Source organism: Pelophylax lessonae (assembly GCF_965119305.1).
Source record: "Pelophylax lessonae genome assembly, chromosome: 8".
Taxonomy (NCBI): Eukaryota; Metazoa; Chordata; class Amphibia; order Anura; family Ranidae; genus Pelophylax; species Pelophylax lessonae.
Genome location: NC_138775.1, coordinates 205,298,135 through 205,320,611, shown reverse-complemented (window position 1 = coordinate 205,320,611; position 22,477 = coordinate 205,298,135). Strand labels below are relative to the sequence as shown.

Genomic DNA, 22,477 nt, shown 5'->3' with positions numbered 1-22,477 from the left:
AGGATTTATGTAGCAGGGGTGACTTTTTTTTTTTTTTTTAAGGTGAACAGTGTAAGCTTTCAAAATACACATTGTATAAATCAGGAACTGATGAGGTGTCACTACTGGAAAAATTCCCTCCTGACGTCTGCAGTGATCTTAATTCCACTGTAAACGCAGCTTGTAATTGACTTTTCTGTTGTATCAGTTCAGATTCAGGCTCCTAAAATTTTTGTTACATAAATTAAAAATCTCCTGCCTATTTTAAACAAATGACAGATGTCTTGGAATCAGTATGCCCACTTTTTTACAGCCATAATACTTAGGTGATGTTTTAAACTGAACTTTGGCACAAAAAACCTTCATATAAATATATTCCACAAAAGCCAAAGAGATGAAATAAAATCTACTTTGTGTGCACCAAATGTTTTTGCACACTAAGTTATTACCTTGTAAATGTAGTTGTGACATCATTACTGTGCTGCAAATGCATACTGTGGGAGGGAATCAAATGGCCTGCCCAATACCTCCTTCAGAGCGCATGCATCGGTGACTGTAGGTAAATATCTTCTAAACGGTGCATGTTTAGGAGGTATTTACAGTACCTATAGGTAAGCCTCATTATAGACTTACCTGTAGGTAAAAATTATATATGGGAGTTTACTCCCACTTTAGGTCAATATTTGCTTATTCTAGAGTTCAGCTTTAAGGTTACAGCCACTTTACTGAGTTGCAAAATTTAGGAACTGAGAGATTGTGATGCAAGCTTTGGCTGTTTAAAGCGGTTCTCCACTTTGGAAAAAATTAAAGTCTGCAACTACAAATCCTGTAGCTGCTGACTTTTAATATCAGGACACTTGCCTGTCCAGGGATCCAGTGCCATCCCCACCTGGGCTAGTTCTTCACTACCCTTTACGTTCCCGGCATGGCATCTTATCTGTGGGCAGCCAGTTGTGCTGCTTGCGGCTTCACAGCAAGCTGGCCACTACACATGCACGATCTGTGCTGCGCTTAGTGCATGGTCTCGCAGCCTTCTGTGACATGTGGGGAGGGAAGGGCTATGTCCAAACTATGGCCCTCCAGCTGTTCAGGAACTACAATTCCCATCATGCCTAGTTATGTCTGTGAATTTCAGAGATTTACAATGCCTCATGGAAATTGTAGTTCCTGGACAGCTGGCGGCCATAGTTTGGACCCCCCTGGCCTAGGTGATCTGAGGGAAGTGGAAGTGGGTACCTGTCAAAACTAGTAGGTGCACCCCCCCCCCCCAAAATAAAAAAGTACTGTCAATGTGGCAGAGGAGGGGGACTTGCAGCGGAACCTTCCCTTTAGGGCAAAGTGCCGTTTTTAAATCCCTTTCATGTTCGGTTACTTTATTGACCGTTACAGCAGCTACCAGTTCATGGTATAGACCATGGGTGTCCAACCTTTTGGCTTCTCTGGGCCACATTGAGTGTAGAGAAATTTTCTTGGGCCGCATATAAAATATATACTAAAGTTAAGGTACATAAGTAATAAAATGCCGCCGCGCCCCCCACACTAATTTAACACAACTAGAGGACGATCAAATGAAATGTAATCAGTATACAGAGGTTTACTTGTTCTGAGAGATATTAAAGGAACACTCTAACCACCATGACCACTTCAGTGATTTAAAGTGGTCATGGTGGTAGGAGTCAGAAACACTGCACATGCTCACATCCCCCCCCCCCCCCTCCCCTCCGAGGCAGCCTCTGTCTACTGTTAGTTGAAAGCCGCTGTGGCCATGCCCCCGACCCGACTTCCCTCGTCCCCAGCAAAAAATAAAATTGTCAGGGGTCAGTGGGCCGCATTGCCTGTGGTTCTGGGCCGCAGGTTGGACATGCCTGGTATAGACGCTTGTAAATCTTATGTTGGTTAAAGGCCAGACAATTTATTTGTGTGTGTATTTGTTAATGCAGAATAGTTCTTCAAATAGGCCAGGTTTTTGGGCCTCAGAGTCCCTTCATTAAGGCAAGATAGTGATCATGTCATTTTCTGCTAATGTAATTGGCTCACAGCTGCTCCCTTCAGTTTTTCCTAATACAAGACTGGGACTAATCGTGATCATTGCAGGAAAACTGTCCTATTTAGGAAGTAGGCAGCAGGAAGTGAGACTTATGAGTTTCAATAAAACCAATGGAATGGAATTTGGCAACATCCTTATGATAAATGTAACTGACCAGGGGGAGAATGTTTTCTTTTATAGCAAATTTGTAATAAAACTTTACATTTTCGGTTTATTCCAAGTTCACGCAAAGTCATCTGACTAGATCTTGGCAGCCAAATGCTACCAGGAGCTGCATGAGATCATCTTTTTTTTTTTTTTTTTTTTTTTTTTTGCCTTTTGAGCTGAACATCTGAATTACACAGTTCACAACTAAACATTTATAGTCATGACGTTTGATATAAGGTGGGTAGGTGTATAGGGGAAAGTTTCCGCGCTAATGGAGGAATTAAATAAATGACTGCAGCCTACCTCAAAAATATAGATAACTATATTTAGTGAATGTGGGGTAAAGGGAGGTAAAATGGCACTGTCAGGCTAATAAATAGGAAATATAAATATGTCTTATAAGTGCACTGGTGATAAAAGTGAATAAAAAAATCCAGATTATGAAACTTAATGTGGTGAATCCTTGAAAAGTGTAAATATGTCTAAAAGAAATTGGTAAAGAAATATATATATTATCGTGATAAGTGTGTAAATATGAATATTAAGATGTAAATAATTATTAAAAATCCATTCAGTGTGTGATCCTAAAGATATAAATATGATTTCATACAAAATACATTAAATCAATAAATAAAGTGATATATTAAATAACCTCAATAAATAATTAAAGTGCTAATTAATCAGATGTAAATTGTGCTAGTGAGCCAAGCAATATATAGCTATGTATAAATTTGTACACAAAATCAATTCATAAATAGTGTCCCAGCAATTTCAATAACATAAATAAATATAAAAAGAATATATAGAAAAATTGTCCATATAAATAGCCAAAATTAGCTGGTGCTATAAATATAATTAAGTCCCAAGATGTAAAACGAAGCAGAGATTTAACAGGAAAAAATGGATTCCAGGAGTTTCAAAATGATGGGGGTGCTCAATACAGGAATAAGTGCTCCCCTCCTATTACTCCCGCACTCACCAGATGGTGGTACCCCCACAGGGGTAATCAGCGTTTGGGGTGACTCTCAGAGGTCCCTCCGAAGGCTGGCTAGTAATCCACTTAATCTCGACCTCATATACTGTATTTTTCTCCAGGGGAAAATTGATGGGAAATACCTCCTCTTTAAGTACTCCAATATAGGTTTGAGAGATCCGGATGAGGAAAGAAAAAAAGGGGCTCCAATAGTGAAGTATTGTAATGAAAAGGTGCTTTATTCACATAAAATTACAATACTCACATTCATTAAAAGAGAAAAGGTGCACGTATGTCCTAGGGACCGCAACACCCTCGTGTAGCGGTAGTTCCGGGACGCGGTGCGTTCCACCGGCCGGATGTGCGTCTCAGTCAACAGGAAGCGGAACTGGCGTAACCACGCTCTACGCGTTTCGTCATCAATGACGTCATCAGGAGCAGCGTATGGTCACGTCAGGTCCGCCCAGTGTTATACTTCCTGGTTGCCGGGCAACGTTAATTGTGAACTCCACGGCCGCCAATAGGAAAAAACCTTTTCGGCGCGTCATGAGTTGCCGGGCAAGGACATATTTAACATTTAGAAAAGATAAAACGGACATAAATTCTATTGGTTAAAATGTAAAGCGTCATCTGTTACTAAGTGGAATTGAGATGTTTAGCAATAGTGAAAGAGGCTACGATGTGTAAATACTAACAGAACTGTTATATATTTAAAAGGTGGGTAGGTGCCCTTACCTTGTGTTTCTTAAAATTCTCTTTATAAAGCAATATGCAGTTTCTGACTTTACCAAGATCCTGTGGGTTTTGTGGGTTTTGTGGGTTTTACATAAACTCATAAGTATCATGTCTTGTCCCAACAGTTTACAGAAGAGAAACTTGGACAGGCAGAGAAAACAGAGCTAGATGCCCACCTTGAGAACCTTCTTGCCAAGGCTGAAAGCACTAAAGTATGGACCGAAAAAATAATGAAGCAGACAGAAGTCTTACTACAGCCAAATCCAAGTAAGTAAAAGCAACAACTAAGACTCTGAGGTTGATTTTCTAAAGGAGAAGAAAGTCTTCATCTAAAAAAAATGATGTAAATATTCACTTTAGGTATTTAATCAAGTGAAAAGCATCTGCACGTTTGTTTATTTCAAGTGAACAGCAATTTGTTTTTCACTTGATTTGATAATTATGAAATTTTGATAAGTGTGTTTTCACACAATTTTTTTAAGTGAAAATTTTGAACTCCTTCAGTAAATCAGCCCAAGAGTTTCCAAGCCATGGTCGGGAGTGTACTTCTGTCTGCTGTGATAAAGTACCACCAGTAATCCTGGTACTACTCACAATTGGTGGAAACTGTGTGCTACCGGGGCCACCTACACACACCGCTCCTAACTACTTGCTGATCTCATGAACCAAATGTTTCCTGTGCATATCCACATATAATTGACACGGCCATTTCTACACAGCCACTGTAAATCTGGGCACCACACACTTTTAAAGTAGAACTATTCCCATTAAAAAAATGTCCTGCAGCAATTTGATTATAAAACTTGTTTTTCTCTAAAAGTCCCACAAATACCTGTTGAGCCTGTTACTGAAGTTTTCCTAATGCAGCAGCTTTTAATGTTGTGGCAATAATACACTGCGCTGAATTCAGAGCACGGTTGCTACTCCAATGTAGGCTTTGTCTGCTTGCTAGTACTACAGTGAGCTTAAAAAAATGTTGCAGGGGGTGTGGCTTTCACTATTTTTTCTGCTGATTCCAAGACTTTAACTTGACAATGAGCACTTGATCACACCTGGAACTGCCTTCTGAACTGACAGCACTGTTTCTGCAGCTTAAACCCTCCCACTTTAGGCTGCATTGTCTGGGAGGGGAGCATGTAGAACACGAAGGAAGATTTGGCTTATTCAGAGAAGATAAAGGAAGCTTATTTTGAGGCTTGGCCATCACATAACTGGATTTGGTATTTGTTTAGGCTGTCACACAGGAGCCATTAGGGCCCCTTTACACTATTTTGTAATGTGTGTTACATGATTTGCTTCAGTGCCATTCATTTTAAATAGTACCCTAACATGCACTGCAACATACCCTAGTTCATTGTGTTGCAATTTTTTGCGTCTTGTCCAATTTTCTGGAAAGCTTTGAAGGTGTGTGCTGGCAACTAATTTATTTCAATGGGCTGCCTTAACATGTGACTTAATGCACCGCAAAGTGTAAATAGGCCCTTAGTTGTACTTTAAATGACCAGCATTTTATATTTGCACACTTCTGGCTTAAATTACAGTGCTCTCTGGTGCCTGCTAGTTGTAAATTTTAGTTGCTGGTGAGCACGTACTAGAGGAGGAATACTGATTTAAATCACAAACTGAAGGGGCCCACAGTACACATCAAACACACTAGTAAAACAAATGGCTAAACTTAAAGCGGAATTATACCGCGCGTGTGTGTATGTATATATGTATATATAATATATATATATATATATATATATATATATATATATATATATATATATAATATTTATTGTAAAAAGTATTTGGACTCATGTCTTTACATGCACATGAACTTTAATGCCATCCCATTCTTAGTCTGTGGGGTTCAATATTGGGGTTCAATATTGAGTTGGCCCACCCTTTGCAGCTATAACTGCTTCAACTCTTCTGGGAAAGCTGTCCACAAGCTTTAGGAGTGTGTCTATAAGAATGTTTCACCATTCTTACAGAAGCGCTTTGCGAGGTCAAGCACTGATGTTGGACGAGAAGGCCTGGCTCACAGTCTCCGAACTAATTCAACCCAAAGGTGTTCTATCAAAATGTGGTCAGGACTCTGTGCAGGCCAGTCACATTCCTCTCCCCCAAAAATTGCTCATCCATGTCTGTCTCATACCAAGACATTTTGGACAATTTCATGCTCCCAACTTTGTGGGAACAGTTTGGGGATGGCCCCTTCCTGTTCCAGCATGACTGCGCAGATGAGGATGTCCCCTCCTGCCACCTGTAAGAACAATCAAGCAGCTGGATAGCTGCTATGATTGTTCTTATGATGCAGGGAATCGCCGGCTGAAAAAAATGATATCTGAATGATGCCTGCAGCTTATAAAATACTGCAGTGTGAAAGTGGTTAAGTAAATTGGAATTTTTGTTTAGAACTATTTAAAACCAACATGGCAGTTAAAGGCCAAGTTCACCTTTTTGTTCAACTTTTTTTTCTAAATTCCAGCTCCCCTATGTACCAATTTAGCATTAGGGTACTTATTTTGCAAAAACAAAACTGCTTTCCATGTATTCTACGCACGCTTACCTCACTGTCTTTATGGCTGTTTCAAAACACTGCTCAATTCTTTCTTCCTTCCTTCCCGGACAGACTTTTGGTCATGACACAGGAAGAGAGGAGTTGACCAGCTGAGGGTAGATGATGCAGGGTGTGTGCTAATGAGATGAGCTGGCCAACTCCTTCCTGTGTCATGACCTAAAGTTTGTCTGGGAATTAAGGCAGAAGTAATCGAGCAGTGTTTTGAAACAGCCATAAAGGTAAGCTTATGTAGAATTGAAAGCAGTTTTATTTTTGCAAAAGAAGTACATTAATGCTATATTGGTACAGAGGGGAGCTGGAATTTAGTGGGGGGAAAAAGGTGAACTTATCCTTAAGGCTCCATTCACACCTAAGCGTATCGTTTTTGGGCATTTTTCAGGCATTTTTTTGCAGGCCTTGTAACGAAACCAAAAACGCTTGTAATCTAAGAAGCTCATGTACTTTTTTGAGCTTTAGGCGTTTTTCTTCAGGCGACAAAATGCTCATATGTGAACAGGGGCCATTGAAATGAATAGGATTTTGCTTGTTGGGCGTTTTGAAACTTCAGAGATGAGCGTTTTACTAGCTGAAAAACGCTCAGGTGTGAACAGGGCCCTGAGACCCCGTTCACACTGGGGCAAAGCTACTTGCCGGGGCGACCTCGGAGCGGCCGGCACGGACTTCATATCATTGAAGTCAATGCAGGTCGCTCCAGGTCGCCCCAAAGAAGCTACGGACCCTTTTTCTAAGTCGGAGCGACTTGTGTCGCTCCTATTAGAATGGGTCCACAGCTTCTCTATGGCAGGCGACCTGTAAGGTCGCCCCAGTGTGAACGGGGTCTAAGAGGATAAGACAGGAGGATTTAATGTCATGATATCCTCTTTTGATTTACTTTGCAATATCCTTTTTCATTTGATTTATTTTGCGATATATATTGTGTGTATTTTATTTATATATAATATAGTTGCTCTATTCGGCTTATGACCGAACAGTAGACCTAGCCTACTACTAGTGTAATTGTTCTAACATGTTGACCCAATAAAATACTCCAGCTTGCTCCACTGGACATCTGGTACTTTACTTGCCAGGTGGAAGTGCTCCGATATATCTTTGTGTTGATCTAGAAGGTGTGTATTTACTTGTTTTCCTGTTTTAATAGGATCCTTTTCAAACCTGTGGCTCTCCAGTAGTGAAACTACTGTCAGTATATGCTGTAACCAAATTTTTATGGGGGGTTTCATGTTAGTGACTCAAATGCAGTATGCTTTACAGCCAGATGCTTTGACTCCTATTTGAGTTGCTTTTTTGTGTCTTTTAGCTGCTTAATAATTTAAATCAAGCTGCCTCTGAGCTTCCTTTATTAACTTATTATCATTGACACAAACTGTAGACCAGGTACAAGACCTTTATAGGCATGTTTAGCTTGTAGTTCTGGGGGGATGGCTGGAAATATGGAATAGAGTCAGAAATGTGGTGTTTTTTTTTCTTTATCCTAGAAGAGAGAGCTGCCTGTATTCAGACAGCTGCATTTACCTTAAACACTTTAGGTTTTATATGCAAAAGAAGTTGTACTTCCATGCAGCAAGTTTTGAAATCAAGGCACCCCTGCCAGAGAGCTCAGACAGACCCTCAATCTCTGCTGCAACAGAAGTATATCTTTTTTTCTCTCTATCGTCCGTCGATAGACGCAGCCTCATCTCCATGAGCTGAGTGGGTTTATGCTCCTCCCATCATGAGTAGTCTAGGCATAAAAAAAGTTGAATACACACGCCCCGGGGGGCTGTCCCTCTCGGCATAAAACTCCACTGCATGACTCAGCACATCAGTTTTTCTGCCTAGAGGAGGAGTAGGATTTAGGTTTCCTGCTGAGACTCCAGTCTGTTTTTTTTTTTTTTATTCTTTTCAGAATATTTTCTTTTATTTCTCTTTACTCACTTGCTAGCTAGTGTTCAAGGAAGAATTTTCCTGGTGATCTACATGCAACAATGTCGGCTGGGGCTTCATACTGAATAATCTAGATCCTTATGGTCCTCCCAGTCTGGCCTACAAGCATGGGAAGGCTACAGTTCCGACCTAAACCTAGCCACGATGATGCCCCCTGATCCGGAGGGGAACGAGCCAGCGAGCGGATGCCTCGCGGGGGCGCATCGACCTGGAACGCCCTGAGTTGCAGCGTACCCTTCAGCTGGTAGCACCCCCACTTCGGGTGGGAGGCAGTCTGCCCAGAGCGGAGCCCACCTGGTCCATGGTATGGTGAGTAAATGTACCCCGTTGCCCCTGCTAGCCTTGGGGGGATGTGGGCCTTTCCCTGGGGATAATGGGATTTGTGCCTCCCAAGAGATCCTCCTGGTCTGCCTGGTGCCCAGTTTTGTGTCCCCTTCTCTCCCTGTCCCTGCGGGGACTGTGTGTCTGGAGTGCTCTGGCATGTCTGGAGTGCTCAGACTCACTTTGTGTGACTCCCGGACAGTCCGGATCACAGTCGCTGGCCTCGATTTCAGCTACACTGGGAAGCCTGGCGACTAAGGTTGATTCAGTCATGAAAAAGGTTGATACCCGTAAATGACCGCTGCCTTCTCCTTCTAGGGAGTTGTCCTTTGATTTAGAGGCTGATGGGGTTGCCCCGGACGCCCTCCCCTACCTGAGGGGTCGCTGTCCTCGCAGTCAGATGGTGAAGAGCACCTGTCTTCTTCAGCTGCAGCGCGGGAACGCGCTTTAGTGGAAGCCCTGATTATTTCAGTGAGGGAAACTCTAAAATTGGCTGATGAGCCCACGCCGGCAGGGACGTGGTTGGCTTTTGGCTCCCAAAAGTCCCAGAAATCTGGCAAGGTTTTCCCTTGTCCCGACTCCTTTCAACGCTGATATCCTTTTGCCGAAAAGGTTTCCAACTGTTGGACAGTGCCACCTAAAGTGAAGCATCCTGTTTCCAGTTTGAACATATCTACTCTTGTGCCTGTGGAGGTTTCCCCAGTTTTTACAGATTCAGTAAATAGGCGGGTGGAATCCCTTTGCTGCCATCTTCACGTGCTGGCGGGTTCCATTTTGAAACCGGTTTCACAGACGGTGACAGAATAGATTAGGGGGTTGCGGGAGTCTTTGGACCCCAAGACTGTAACTGTTGGACCAGGTGATCCAGGCTCTGGTGTTCCTGTGTGATGTGTCTATGGATGCGGCTCCCATGTTGGCCAGGGTTTCAGCAGCAGGCATTGTTTTAAGATGCATGGTTTGGTTGAAGAACTGGTCGGCTGACCAAGTTTCTAAAAAAGCTTTAAGCGGATCTCCCCTTTTTAGGAGACGGGTTGCTTGATGACTCATTGGATGAGTTGATCAAAGGACTGACTGGCGGGAAGAGTACTCTTCTTCCTCCACCCTCCAGGGGTAAGACTCCCCGTGCTAAGCGGAGTCCGTCCTTTTCTGCTCACAAACGTTTTTTTTTTTTTTCATGCCTCCGGGGCGCAAAAAAAGGGTAAGTCGTTCAGAACTTCTGGAGGTGCTAAGAAGCCCTGGGGCAAGACCAAGGCCGGTCAGTCCGGTGCTGCAGACAAGTCCTCTTCAGCATGATGAGGTGCCCTCACCCATCTTAGGGGTAAGGGGACGTCTGCGCTTCTTTCAGGAACCCTGGACTTCCTTCAGGACGATTGGGTTCACGACCTGGGTTGTTTCGGGTACAAGATCATGATCCAGTCCCGGCCAGGGGACAGGTCTTTCAGGTGGCGATGGAAGGCATTCTGGTCATTCTGGTGGCTCCAGATTGGCCTCAGCGGTCTTGGTACGCAGAACTGGTAAAAATGGTCGTGGATTCTCCATGGCGTCTTCCTCTGTGGGACGATCTGCAAGGACCTGTCTTCCATCCTTCTTTAAGGTCGCTGACTTTCACGGCTTGGCTGTTGCAAGCAAGGTGTTGAGGGGGAGAGGTCTCTCTGATTCAGAGATTTGAAGGCCAGGAAATTGACCTCTAGGAAGATCTATCATTGTACGTGGAAATCATACATTTCATGGTGTGAATTGCTGCAGCTGCACCCTCACTTGTTTTCTATAGCTCGGAGTTTGGCCTTTTTACAAAAAGGAGTTGAGCAGTGCTTGGTGTTGGGGACTATCGAAGGCCAGGTGTCAACCTTGGCTATTTCTTTTTAACGTCCGTTGGCTTTGCATAGTCTGGTTCGCACCTTCATTCAGGGGGTGCGTCATCTGGCCCCTCCAAGACGATCTCCATGGGCTCTTAATCTGGTTTTGTCTGTTCTTCAAAAACCTCCTTTTGAGAATATTAGGGAGATTCCTCTGCTTTCTTTGTCGCAGAAGGCTACCTTCCTAGTGGCTATCACTTCTGCCCATGGAGTTTTTGAGCTGGCGGTGTTGTCCTGTCCGCCTTATTTGGTGGTCCACAGGGATAAAGTTACTGAGCCCTTCAGGAAGTCAGACTCTTTGTCTTCCCGGACGGTCCTCGCAAAGGTTTGGCTGCGTGCGCCGCAACCATTTTGAGATGGATCAGGCAGATGGTTGTTCAGGCTTATTTAATCAAGAGTCAGGTTCCTTCTCTCCCTGTTAAAGCGCATTCTACTAGAGTGCTGAGTGCCTCTTGGGTTTTTTTCGCCATCAGGCCTCGGTTGTATTTGTAAGGCGGCAACTTTGTCATCTGTACACACCTTTACTAACTTTTACAAGGTGGATTTGTTGGCATCTTCAGATGCCTCTTTTGGCTGCAAAGTTTTGCAGGCTGCTGTTTCGTGAGATAATGTTTTTTTGCTATTCTCTTAGGGGTCTTTTACCTGGGTGAGCTCCTTTTTGGTTGAGCTCCATGTTGGCCGGTTGGCTAAGTTTAGCCTTTTGGAGTTGTTGTTACTGTCTGGTAGTGTTTTCCCACCCCTCATGCCTTTACTGCTTTGGGACATCCCACTCAGCTCGTGGAGATGAGGCTGTGTCTGTCGACGGGCATCAGAGAAAAATATTTTACGATTAAGATCTTACAAAAATCTTTTTTTTTTTTTTTTTTTTTAATTTTATCTGTTTATGAACAACTTTTTTCAATAGGAAATCCCAAAACACAAAATACGCTCACATTCATGAACACTAAAAACAGTGGCCTATCTTGGTCAGGAATATACTCTCAGCCTGTGGGTCAGCAATGAAAAAGCAGCAGAATTGTAATGCCTTTCCCTTGTGCTCTTAAGCAGCTCTGATTGGCTTGGAGTGTTACTACAGAGAGTTCTACAGTTCAGGCCTTAGGCCGGTCATACACTGTTTGAAATTTGAACCGTTAATGGGCAGGCTCAATGTACCAAGTTGATCGATTCAACTCTGGTACAACCAACCTGCTGGATTCCTCTTGCGATTATTGCTAGCTGTTGCTATAGCTGCTAGTGATAATCACTGTCTTCTCCCGGCGGGGATGGCTTCCCCCTGCCGGGAGCGTCCAATTGCTCAGCAGGAGGGATTCCCCTGTCAGCGCTGTCTGTGTTGATGAGGGAATTGTGCACATTTTTTCCTGCAACTAAAGAAATTTGCACCCTGTATGGCCAGCCTTCAGCTTGGGTTTGTCCAGCTCAACCATGGTATACACATGAGATGCGGAATAAGTGAGAATCTGCTTGTTGTGGACAACCTCTTGAAACACGTGGCAGAATAAAGTCCATTGTCTTACCTGTCAGAAAATAAATTCTAAAGGTAGATGTTTTTGCAGTAGAGAAGACAGGATCTGCAGGAATGTATAATTTCATATACTGCCTTCATGGAGCAATCTTTAGAAAATAGTAGAATAGTAGAAATAGAAACTAGTCTAAAGTATTTTGCTTTTTTCCATCATACTTGTGTTCCTGTAGATCTGATGCTGACTAAATTTCATTATAATATCATGACCGTTGTTATTGTATATTGGTTAATTTTGCTGTTGACTTCCTTTTATTATTTCTTTGTTTTAAGCTCTCCAGACCTTTTTTAAACAGACTTGAAGAAATTCTCTTTGTGTTTATCTGATAATGGCTGTCTTCCTGTGACCAAATACCCTTTTCCTTCCTCTGTTTAACCTGCCAGACTCCACTGGAATTTTCGTATAGTATCTTGGACAGACACTAGGCCAAGTATTTTGCAGTTGAGGGGTATCTTTCAAATGTTATATTTTGAGAAATAAATACTCTGGCATTTTCATACCAGATAACACGTGAAGCACTTGCTAGATAGACTTCTCTTAAGAAAACAGGATGCTGATTTCAAATGTAGGAATTGGTGTATCCAAATTTATTTGGAGGTTATCTTGACATAGGTGGTCATTTTTTTTTCTTTACAAATGGATTGAAAGAATCCACTTTCTTTCATTCAAAGCAAAGGTTAATATGGATGGTTTAGAAAATGTGAAGTATGTCCAGTATGCTGCACCTTGTTTAGTCCTTTTCATCCCTCGCAGCTGAAGGGATGCACCATTAATACAGAAAAATGTTGTATTTAGAGTTACTCACGAGTATCAAAGATATTCAAATAAGGGACTTGAGCAACTTCTTTTCTGGGTTCCAGTATTGGAGACAGGTACTCTGATAGCAGTCAGAAAGCAAGTACAAGATAGCCCCTTTATATACATTTGTGAATGGATCTTAGATCACATACTACTTCAGTCTTTTAAAGCATTCTCTTAAAGTATTGTAAAGTCTAGTTTTAAAAAAAAAAAAAAAATGTTATACTTACCTACTCTACTCTGTGCAGTTGGTTTTGCACAGAGTGGCCCAGATCCTCCTCTTCTTGGCACCTTCGGGCACCTCAGCAAACAGCTTGCTGTGGGGGGCACCCGAGCCGAGTCACAGCTCTGTGTATCCATTCTGAAATGGCCCCACCCCCTTTGTCTCCTGATTGGCTAACTGACTTTGACAGCAGGGGGGGCCAATCGCGCCACGCTGCTGTCTAAGCCAATGAGGAGGGGAGTCCCAGGCAGCTAAGAAACTCCTGCAACATCTCTAGATAAAGACTGTCTCTCCTTTAATGGATTTAGATGTACTTTTCTGCAAAGAAATTAAGGTGGCATGAAAAACAGTTTGTATTGATTCTTTCAATAGGGTGCTATGAAAGGTGCATTAAACCTATTTAATAAAAATCTGGACATTTAAAAAAAAATATATATATTATGTTTATCAACCCAGCACTGCTTGCAACTGGCCCCTTCAGTGACCATAAACTTATAGCAAAATTGTTCAGCTGGCTCTGCTGAACAATTCTATAACTCTGATCAGCGGACTATTACCTAGAATGTGACACCCCCTCCCCACTGCAGCTGCCTGCTTATCTCCTACTGCTCTCTGTCCCTCCAGTCAACCTGCTGGTCTTTTACAAACTCTGAAAGCTGTAAGTGAAAAATTAAAACCTTCAGATTTTCTTAGGAGTATGTTTAACGTTTTTTGCGTACATTTGATTTTCTCAAAATGGCGCAATTTAAAATGTACAGATTTGTTATTTAATAATGCACTACAGGTTAAACTTTTTAGTAGGAATTGAGCAGGAATTTTGTAACCTTTGCTCTGTTTGTATCTGCTAGTAATGATTTTAGTGTACTTTTAGCAAAAAGATTGTTTGAGAAACATTTGCGCAAATGTCATGGGGCCCTAGAAATCATTAGCCCCCTCTTTTTATTCTACTTGTCATGTGCTTTCAGAAAATATATAGTTTGGGGGTCTTTTACATTCTCTGAAAGCTGTAAGTGAAAAAAGAAAACCTCCAGATTTTTAGAGAAATATAGTTATTTATAGTTTTGCGCACGTTCGATTTCCCCCCATTTCGTAAAAAAGACACAATTTAAAATGTACAAATATTTATTTTTTAACTCTATACAGGTTACATTTTTATATTTAATAGGAATTTTGTCAAATTTGCTGTGGTTTTATCTGCTAACATTGATTTTTGTGTATTTTTAGCAAAAGTATTGATTTGAGAAACATTTAACAAATACCATGAGGCCCTAAAGATCAGTAGCACCCACTTTTTATTCTACTGTGTATTCTACTATGTGCTTTCAGAAAATATATGGTTACCTGCAATGAGATAGACTAATGCTTAGTACACATTTACCGAATTTTGGGAAACCTTGTCTGGTTCAATAAAAACCAGCTGATATTCGGCCCATGTGTGTAAGCCGGCCCGACAGAAGCTGGCTGGCCAGTTTCTGTCAGGCAAACATGCAGGAAAACCAGCAGGCAACCAGCTCCCTATGCGATGGTCAAGAACGGTGGTTAAGAGCGCTGATCAGGGTTCTGGCGGGGGGTGCAATGTCCTGTCAGAACACAGCAGCTCAGCGAAGGAGATCATTGTATTAGCGTTGGATCGTTAGTACAGCGGCTCTGACTGGAGCTGTTCGGTTTTTTTTTTCAGTTCAACCGGGCATAAAAAACTTAGTGTGCAAATTTAGAAAATGTGGCTATTTCAGTAAAAAGGCAGCTAATCAATGGCATGTTTGAGCAGCTGGGCATCTTAAAGCACATTTTGGGTCCTTAGTGTCAACTGCTTGTTCTGGCATCTGTACCCAACTGAGATATTCATCGGTTTGTCTGACCATAACAATCAGAAGAAATTGTAGTCTGCAACCTTTGGGACACTCCCTCGTTAACTGGACTCAAGGAAAGAATCAATTGTCCAGGGTGGGTTTTCTGAGATAATTGTGATTCCTCTGAGATAAGGCTGGCACCAGTATATAAATATGCCTGCGTGGCTTTGACAAGTGTTTATGCTGCAGGTGTTATAATTTGGGTGAGATCTGATATTGATATTGGGTGATATCTGGGGGGGAGTGTATGAATATGCATTGTACACTGCTGAAAAAAATTATAGGAACACTTTTTAATCAGAGTATAGCATCAAGTCATTTAAACTCCTGGGCTATTAATCTGGTCAGTTAAGTAGCAAAGGGGGTTGTTAATCAAATTCAGCTGCTTTGGTGTTAATGAAATGAACAGGTGCACTAGATGGGCATCAATGAGAAACCCTACAAAACAGGAATGGTTTTACAGATGAAGACCATTGACATTTGTTTTCCTACTCATCTTTTCTGACTGCTTTTCACTAGTTTTGTGTTTTGGCTAGGGTCTTTGTCACTACTGGTAGCATGAGGTGATACCTGGACCCTATAGAAGTTGCACAGGCAGTCCAACTTCTCCAGGATGGCACATCAATACGTGCCATTGACAGAAGGTTTGATCTGTCTTCCAGCACAAGAGCATGAATGACATTCCAGGATACAGGCAGTTACTCTAGGAGAGCTGGACAGGGCCGTAGAAGGTCCTTAACCCATCAGCAGGACCGGTATCTGCTCGTTTGTGCAAGGAGGAACAGGATGAGCACTGTCAGAGCCCTACAAAATGACCTCCAGCAGGCCACTGGTGTGAATGTGTGACCAAACAATCAGAAACAGACTTCATAAAGGGTGGCCTGAGGGCCCAATGTCCTCTAGTGGGCCCTGTAGTCACTACGTGGCACCGTGGAGTTCAATAGGCATTTTCCACTGAACACCGGAATTGGCAGGTCCTCTAGTGCCCTGTGCTTTTCACAGATGAGAGCAGGTTCTCCCTGAGCACATGTGACCGACATGAAAGGGCCGAGAGCCTGTGGAGAACATTATGCTGCCTGTAACATCGTTCACTATGACTGGCTTGGTGGTGGGTCAGTGATGGTCTGGGGAGGCATATTTATGGAGGGACGCACCAACCTCTACAGGAAAGACAATGGCACCCTGACTGCCATTCGATAGCAAGATGAAATCCTTGGACCCATTGTCAGACCCTACGCTGGTGCAGTGGGTAATGGGTTCCTCCTGGTGCACGACAATGCCCAGCCTCAGGTGGTGAGAGTATGCAGCCAGTTCCTGGAGGATGAAGGAATTGATACCATTGAATGGCCCCCACACTCGTCTAACCTAAATCCAATAGAACACCTCTAGGACATTGTTTCGATCCATCGGACGCCACCAGGTTGCACCTCAGTCTGTTCAGGAGCTCATTGACGCCCTGGTCCAGATCTGGGAGGAAATACCCCAGGACACCATCCATCTCATTAGGAGCATGCATTTTTTTTGAGGTGTGTGTGTGTATAATATGTATGTATGTATGTATGTATGTATGTGTATATGTATGTATGTATGTGTGTGTATATATATGTGTGTGTATATATATATATGTGTGTGTATATATATATATATGTGTGTATATATATGTATGTGTATGTATGTATGTATGTATATATGTATATGTATGTGTATATATATATATATATATATATATATATATATATATATATATATATATATATATATATATATATATATATATACATACACACACACCTCAAAAAAATGAATGGAACGCTTTGAAAACACATCAGATCTCAATGGGGAAAAATATGCTGGTAATCTATACCGATATGGACTGGGTAATGTTTTAGGAACAAAAGGATGCCACATTGTTTGATTGATATGAAAATTGTCAACCTACAGAGGGCTGAATTGAAAGACACCCCGAAAATCAAAATTAAGAAATGATACAGTTGGCTAGTTCATTTTACTGAAATTTAATTGCAGCAACTCAAAATGGTACTCAGTAGTTTGGCCCCTATGTGCTTGTATGCATTCCTGACAACGTCAGGGCATGCTCATAATGAGACAACAGATGGTGTCCTGGGGTATTTCCTCCCAGATCTGAACCAGGCCATCACTGAGCTCCTAAACCGACTGAGGTGCAACCTGGCGTCGTTGGATGGACCGAAACATAATGTCCCAGAGCTGTTCTGTTCGATTTAGGTCAGGCGATTGTGGGGGCCATTCAATGGTATCAATTCCTTCATTCTTCAGGAACTAGCTGCATACTCTCATCACATAAGGTTTTGCACCAGGAGGAACCCAGGATCCACTGCACCAGCCTAAGGTTTGACATTAGGTCCACGGATTTAATTGCGATTCCTAATGGCAGCCTGTAGAGGTCTGTGCGTTCCTCTATGGATATGCCTCCACAGACCATCACTGACCCAACACCAAACAAGTCGTGCTGAACAATGTCACAGGCAACATAATGTTCTCCATGTGCTCAGGGTGAACCTGCTCTCATCTGTGAAAAGCACAGGGCGCCAGTGGCTGACCTGCCAATTCTGGTGTTCAATGGCAAATGCCAATCGAGCTCCACGGTGCCAGGCAGTTAGCAGTTAGAGGATGTCGGGCCCTCAGGCCACCATCATGCTGTCTGTTTCTGATTGTTTGGTCAGACATTCACACCACTGGCCTGCTGGCAGTCATTTTGTAGGGCTCTGGCAATGCTCATCCTGTTCCTCTGTGCACATAGGAGCAGATACCAGTCCTGCTGATGGATTAAGGGCCTTCTACGGCACTGCCCAGCTCTCCTAGAGTAACTGTCTGTCTCCTGGAATGTCATCCATGCTCTTGAGACTTTGCTGTTGGCAATGGGACATATTGATGTGCAATCCTGGAGGAGTTGAACTGCCTGTGAAACCTCTCTATGGTCCAGGTATCGCCTCATACTATCAGTAGTGACACCGACCCTAGCCAAATGCAAAACTAGTGAAAAACAGTCCGAAAAGATAAATAGGGAAAAAAATTTCAGTGGCCACCACCTGTAAAACCATTCCTGTTTTGGGGGTTGTCTCATTGTTGCCCATTTAGTGCACCTATTGTTAATTTCATTACCGCCAAAGCAGTTGAAACTGATTAATAGCCCCCTCTGCGACTTAACTGACCAGATCAATATCCCAGGAGTTTCATTGACTCAATGCTATACGCTGATTAAAAAGTTTTCTTTAAATTTTTACACACACACACACACACACACACACACACACACTCTATATTACCAAAAATATTGAGACACCTGCTTTTACACGCACATTAACTTTTAATGGCATCCCAGTCTTCGTCTGTAGGGTTCAATATTGAATTGGCCCACCCTTTGCAGCTAGAACAGCTTCAACTCTTCTGGGAAGGCTGTCTACAAGGTCTAGGAGTGTGTGTGTATAGGAATGTTTGACCATTCTTCCAGAAGCACATTTATGAGGTCAGGCACTGATGTTGGATGAGAATGCCTGGCTCGCAGTCTGTGCTCTAATTTATCCCAATGGTGTTCTATCGGGTTGAGGGCAGGCCAGTCTAGTTCCTCCACCCCAAACTCACTCATCCATGTCTTTATGGACCTGGTTTGTGCACTTATGCGCAGTCATGTTGGAACAGGAAGAGCCAACCCTAAACTGTTCCCACAAAGCTTGGAGCATAAAATTGTCCAAAATGTCTTGGTATGCTGACGCCTTAGGAGTTTACTTCACTGGAACTAAGGGGCCAAGCCCAACCCCTAGAAAACAACCACACACCATAATTCCCCCTCCATCAAATGATTTGGACTAGTGCTCAGGCGTCGCAATACTTTTGGTTATTGTGTATGTGTGTGTGTGTGTAATGTGGAAAATATATATTTCTCTTACGTCCTCTGACAGTCGCCGCCCATTCAGTCAGCCTTTACTAGTGGGTAATGGCGCCCTCTGCAGGAGCAAGCTAGGCAGTTTGAAATGTTAATAAAAAACTTTCTATACTTAGACACTCCTCTAGGGGGCCGTCCCTCAGCCATTATCCTGATCCAGTTATCACTGTTCCTCAGTTTTATGCTGCCTAGCAACAAGAGTAGGCTAGCTCTTCCCTGCTGGGACCTAGCGTCTCATTTTCTTTGTTTTTTTTTTCTTTTGAAAATAGCCTTTTATTTATCTCACTATCGCTAGTTAGTCAGGGAATTTCCTGAAGGACTATAAGCGACAGCAGAGCTGGGCCTCGCACTGGATTATATATGAAACGGGGTGTGATCTGGATCTCCCATCTGAGTAGTGTGCCTCCATCCCGAAAATTTGATACAAACCGAAAAAACTTGCCCAGGGACTTTAAATGAGGCTACACACTCGCACAAGATATTGAGATATACCATAAAGTTCAAATGTTTTATTAGACAAGCATAGGAGTAGTAAATACATACAGTAAAAACATATTGGACTGATCAGTAGTATCAATTACGTCAAATACAAATATAGTATACAATATGAGATAACAGCATAGACCTGCATTGCATGCATATATAAACATGTATGAACATGATAAATTGTGGCAACCTTGTACTGTACTGACGCTTTTCGCGAAAATATGATTCGCTTCCTCAGGTGTGGGTTTCTATCATGTAGCTACAAAGTAAAATAGTATTGTGAATGCTATACATATGTATGTATGTATGGGATATTAAGTATAAAACGGAGCAGTCATAGACACTCCGTACTCACTGAGTCAGTCTCAACATGAAAGCATTGAAAACACTGGTCCATTGGAAAGTCTGACCCGGGAGCCGTGGGGGGGGGGCTCCAGTAGGCGCGGGGATCACAGGGAGAGCAGGATAGATGGCGCCAAAATGTGTATCCGTATACTGTACTTATATTTGGGTTAAAAAAACCAACCGAAAAAGCCAATCGGTGATATATGTACAAGATTAGTGTGTGTGTGTATATATATGTATGTATGTATATGTGTGTGTGTGTGTATATATATATATATATATATATATATATATATATATATAGATTAGTGTGTGTGTGTGTGTGTGTATTTTATTTTTTATTTTTTTGTGTAAAAAACTATATAAAATTATAAATGGACATAGGTGATCCTGATGGCATGAAAGAACATACAAAAGTGTGTGTAGGTTAAGGGAACACTTAAATCCACAACCACATGCTGTCTCATGAGGGTAAAAAGGACTTGTGGAACAAAAAATATAAATGCAAAAAAATGAAAAAAAATCTACAAGGTAAAAAAGTGAAGAGAGTTAAAAAATAAGTTACCAGAAAGTGTGGAACCGTGGTATCCTGCTTGGTCCAAGGGATTCCTGAGCCGGCATCTAGGGCATCTCCCAACGCCATGTAAGCTGCCAGGAAAGTGCGGGGAAGGCCGCAGCGTAAGGACACACTCAGCGTGACCGTCGGGTATGAGAAAAACTGGTGGTCTCCTCGCTCAGGCAGCGGGATGGAATAGTCACCGCTCTCGCATGCAACGCCCACTCTTAAGGGGTGGCAGTGCTGGTGGTCTCTGTGATATCCCCCTTCTGGCCAGCGTGGTAAGTTTCCCTCCCTCCCTGACCCTGCTGAGGGCGCTGTGCGGTGCACTGGCTGTACCTGGGGGGCATGGGGGGCTCTGTAGCATTCTCTCTGGGGTTCCCTGTGGTGGGCAGATAGTGCTTGTGGACTTTATTTGGCGCCGTTTAGCGCGGCCACCATCTTGGGGTGAGGGCAGGCTGGCTGGGCTCATTGTAAGCACAGCAGCCATTTTAGCTCCCTGTTCTGGCGCCGATCGGGCGCCATCTTAGGTGTAGGCAAGTGCCTAGTAAGGGCGGCAGCCATTTTGCCTTTGATTCCTCCCATTGACTTTCATTAGGCACCATTCTTTTGTGGCTCAGGGCGGGCATAGGCCTCTAGGGGTGTAAGATCACTTCCTCCCTCCTCAGCGTGGGGAAAACACTGACAATTTGGGGGATTTTTACGGTTTTCTCGGGCATCTGGTTGTTCATAAGGACAAAGTGGTCTTGCGACCCGAACCCTCTTTTCTTCCCAAGGTGATATCTGCTTTCCACCTCTACAACGATGTTGTCTTGTCTTCGCTTTGTGCGAAACCCAAGCACGGATATTGCCTTACTTTCCTTGGTGGTGGTTCGGGCGGTCGGGGTTTTCCCTGTCCGCCACGGAGTCTTTTCGTAGGTCTGACTCAGTTTGTCCTTCTTGAGGGTCCTCGGAAGGGTGCTGCAGCGTGTGTGGCAAACATGTTTATCTGGATCAGGCGGGTGATTGTTCGGGCCTGTTCAATCCAGGGTCCGGTTCCTCTTTTCCCTGTCCGGGCTCATTGTGATTGAGCTGCCCGTGCCTGTTGGGCATTTCGTCATCAGGCTTCTGTGGCTCAGGTGTGCACAGTGGCGGCTGGTCGTCTGTGCAATTTTTCACTGGATTTTACACACTTGCTGTGATGGCATCCTCGGATTCTTCCTTTGGCCGCAAAGTTTTGTGCGCAGCGGTTGTTTTGCGGAGAGGTGTGTTTCTGTCTCTTCTTGGGGTGTCTTTGTCCAGGGTTGGCTCTTGAGCTTTTATTGCCCTGTTGGCTGTTTGTTTCGACTCTGGCCTGGTTGCATGTTGCCTTTTACTTTGGTTGCGTCTTCCAAACCCCTCACACCTACACTGCTTTGGGACATCCCACTAGTGAAGGCTAACTTAACGGGCGGCGACTGTCAGAGGACGTAAGAGAAAATAGAATTTTTGTAAAAACTTACCGTAAAATTCTTTTCTCGGAGTCCTCTGACAGTCGCCGCCCCCGCCCCTCTTCTTTTTTGGGGTTGATAGTCTTCATATACTGCTTGCTACAAAACTGGAGAGCAGCTCCTAGTGGCTGATGGGTAATAGCTGAGGAACAGCCCCCTAGAGGTGTGTTGTGTAAAGGCTTTTGTTTGTTAACCTTTTACTGCCTAGCCTGCTCCTGCAGAGGAGGCCATTACCCACTAGTGAAGGCTAACTGAACAGGCGGCGACTGTCAGAGGACTCCGAGAAAATAATTTTACGGTAAGTTCTTACAAAAATTATATTTTATTTTTTTAAGCGAAGACCCTAGAGCAGGGGTCTTCAAACTATGGCCCTCCAGTTGTTCAGGAATGTAAAAGATAATGTTACACCGAGAATCGTGAGCGAATCGGGATTATATATATATATATATATATATATATATATATATATATATATATATATATATATATATATATATATTCACACACTACCTTGAAAAAATATTCATTCTCCTTGAAATTTTCCACATTGTGTCATGTTACAACTTACAACCAAATATGTAAATGTATTTTATTTGGATCTTATGTGATAGACCAAAACGAAGTACCACATAATTGTGAATTGGAAGGAAACTGATAAATGTTTTTCAAAATGTTTTATAGATATCTGAAAAGTGTGGCGTGCAATTGTATTCAGCCCATTTACTCTGATACCCCTCACTAAAATCTAGTGGAACCAA

At 42.9% G+C, this 22,477-nt stretch overlaps 1 protein-coding gene across 3 annotated transcripts in view; it reads left to right on the top strand.

Annotated features, from left to right (window-relative positions):
• Positions 1-22,477, top strand: part of SH3GLB1 (SH3 domain containing GRB2 like, endophilin B1) — a 112,607-nt gene that overhangs the window by 36,291 nt on the left and 53,839 nt on the right. For all 3 annotated transcript variants that reach the window (XM_082265726.1, XM_082265725.1, XM_082265724.1), the window contains exon 2: positions 4,007-4,148. In XM_082265726.1, coding sequence (XP_082121852.1) covers positions 4,007-4,148 — 142 coding nt within the window. The remainder of the gene's footprint in view (positions 1-4,006; positions 4,149-22,477) is intronic.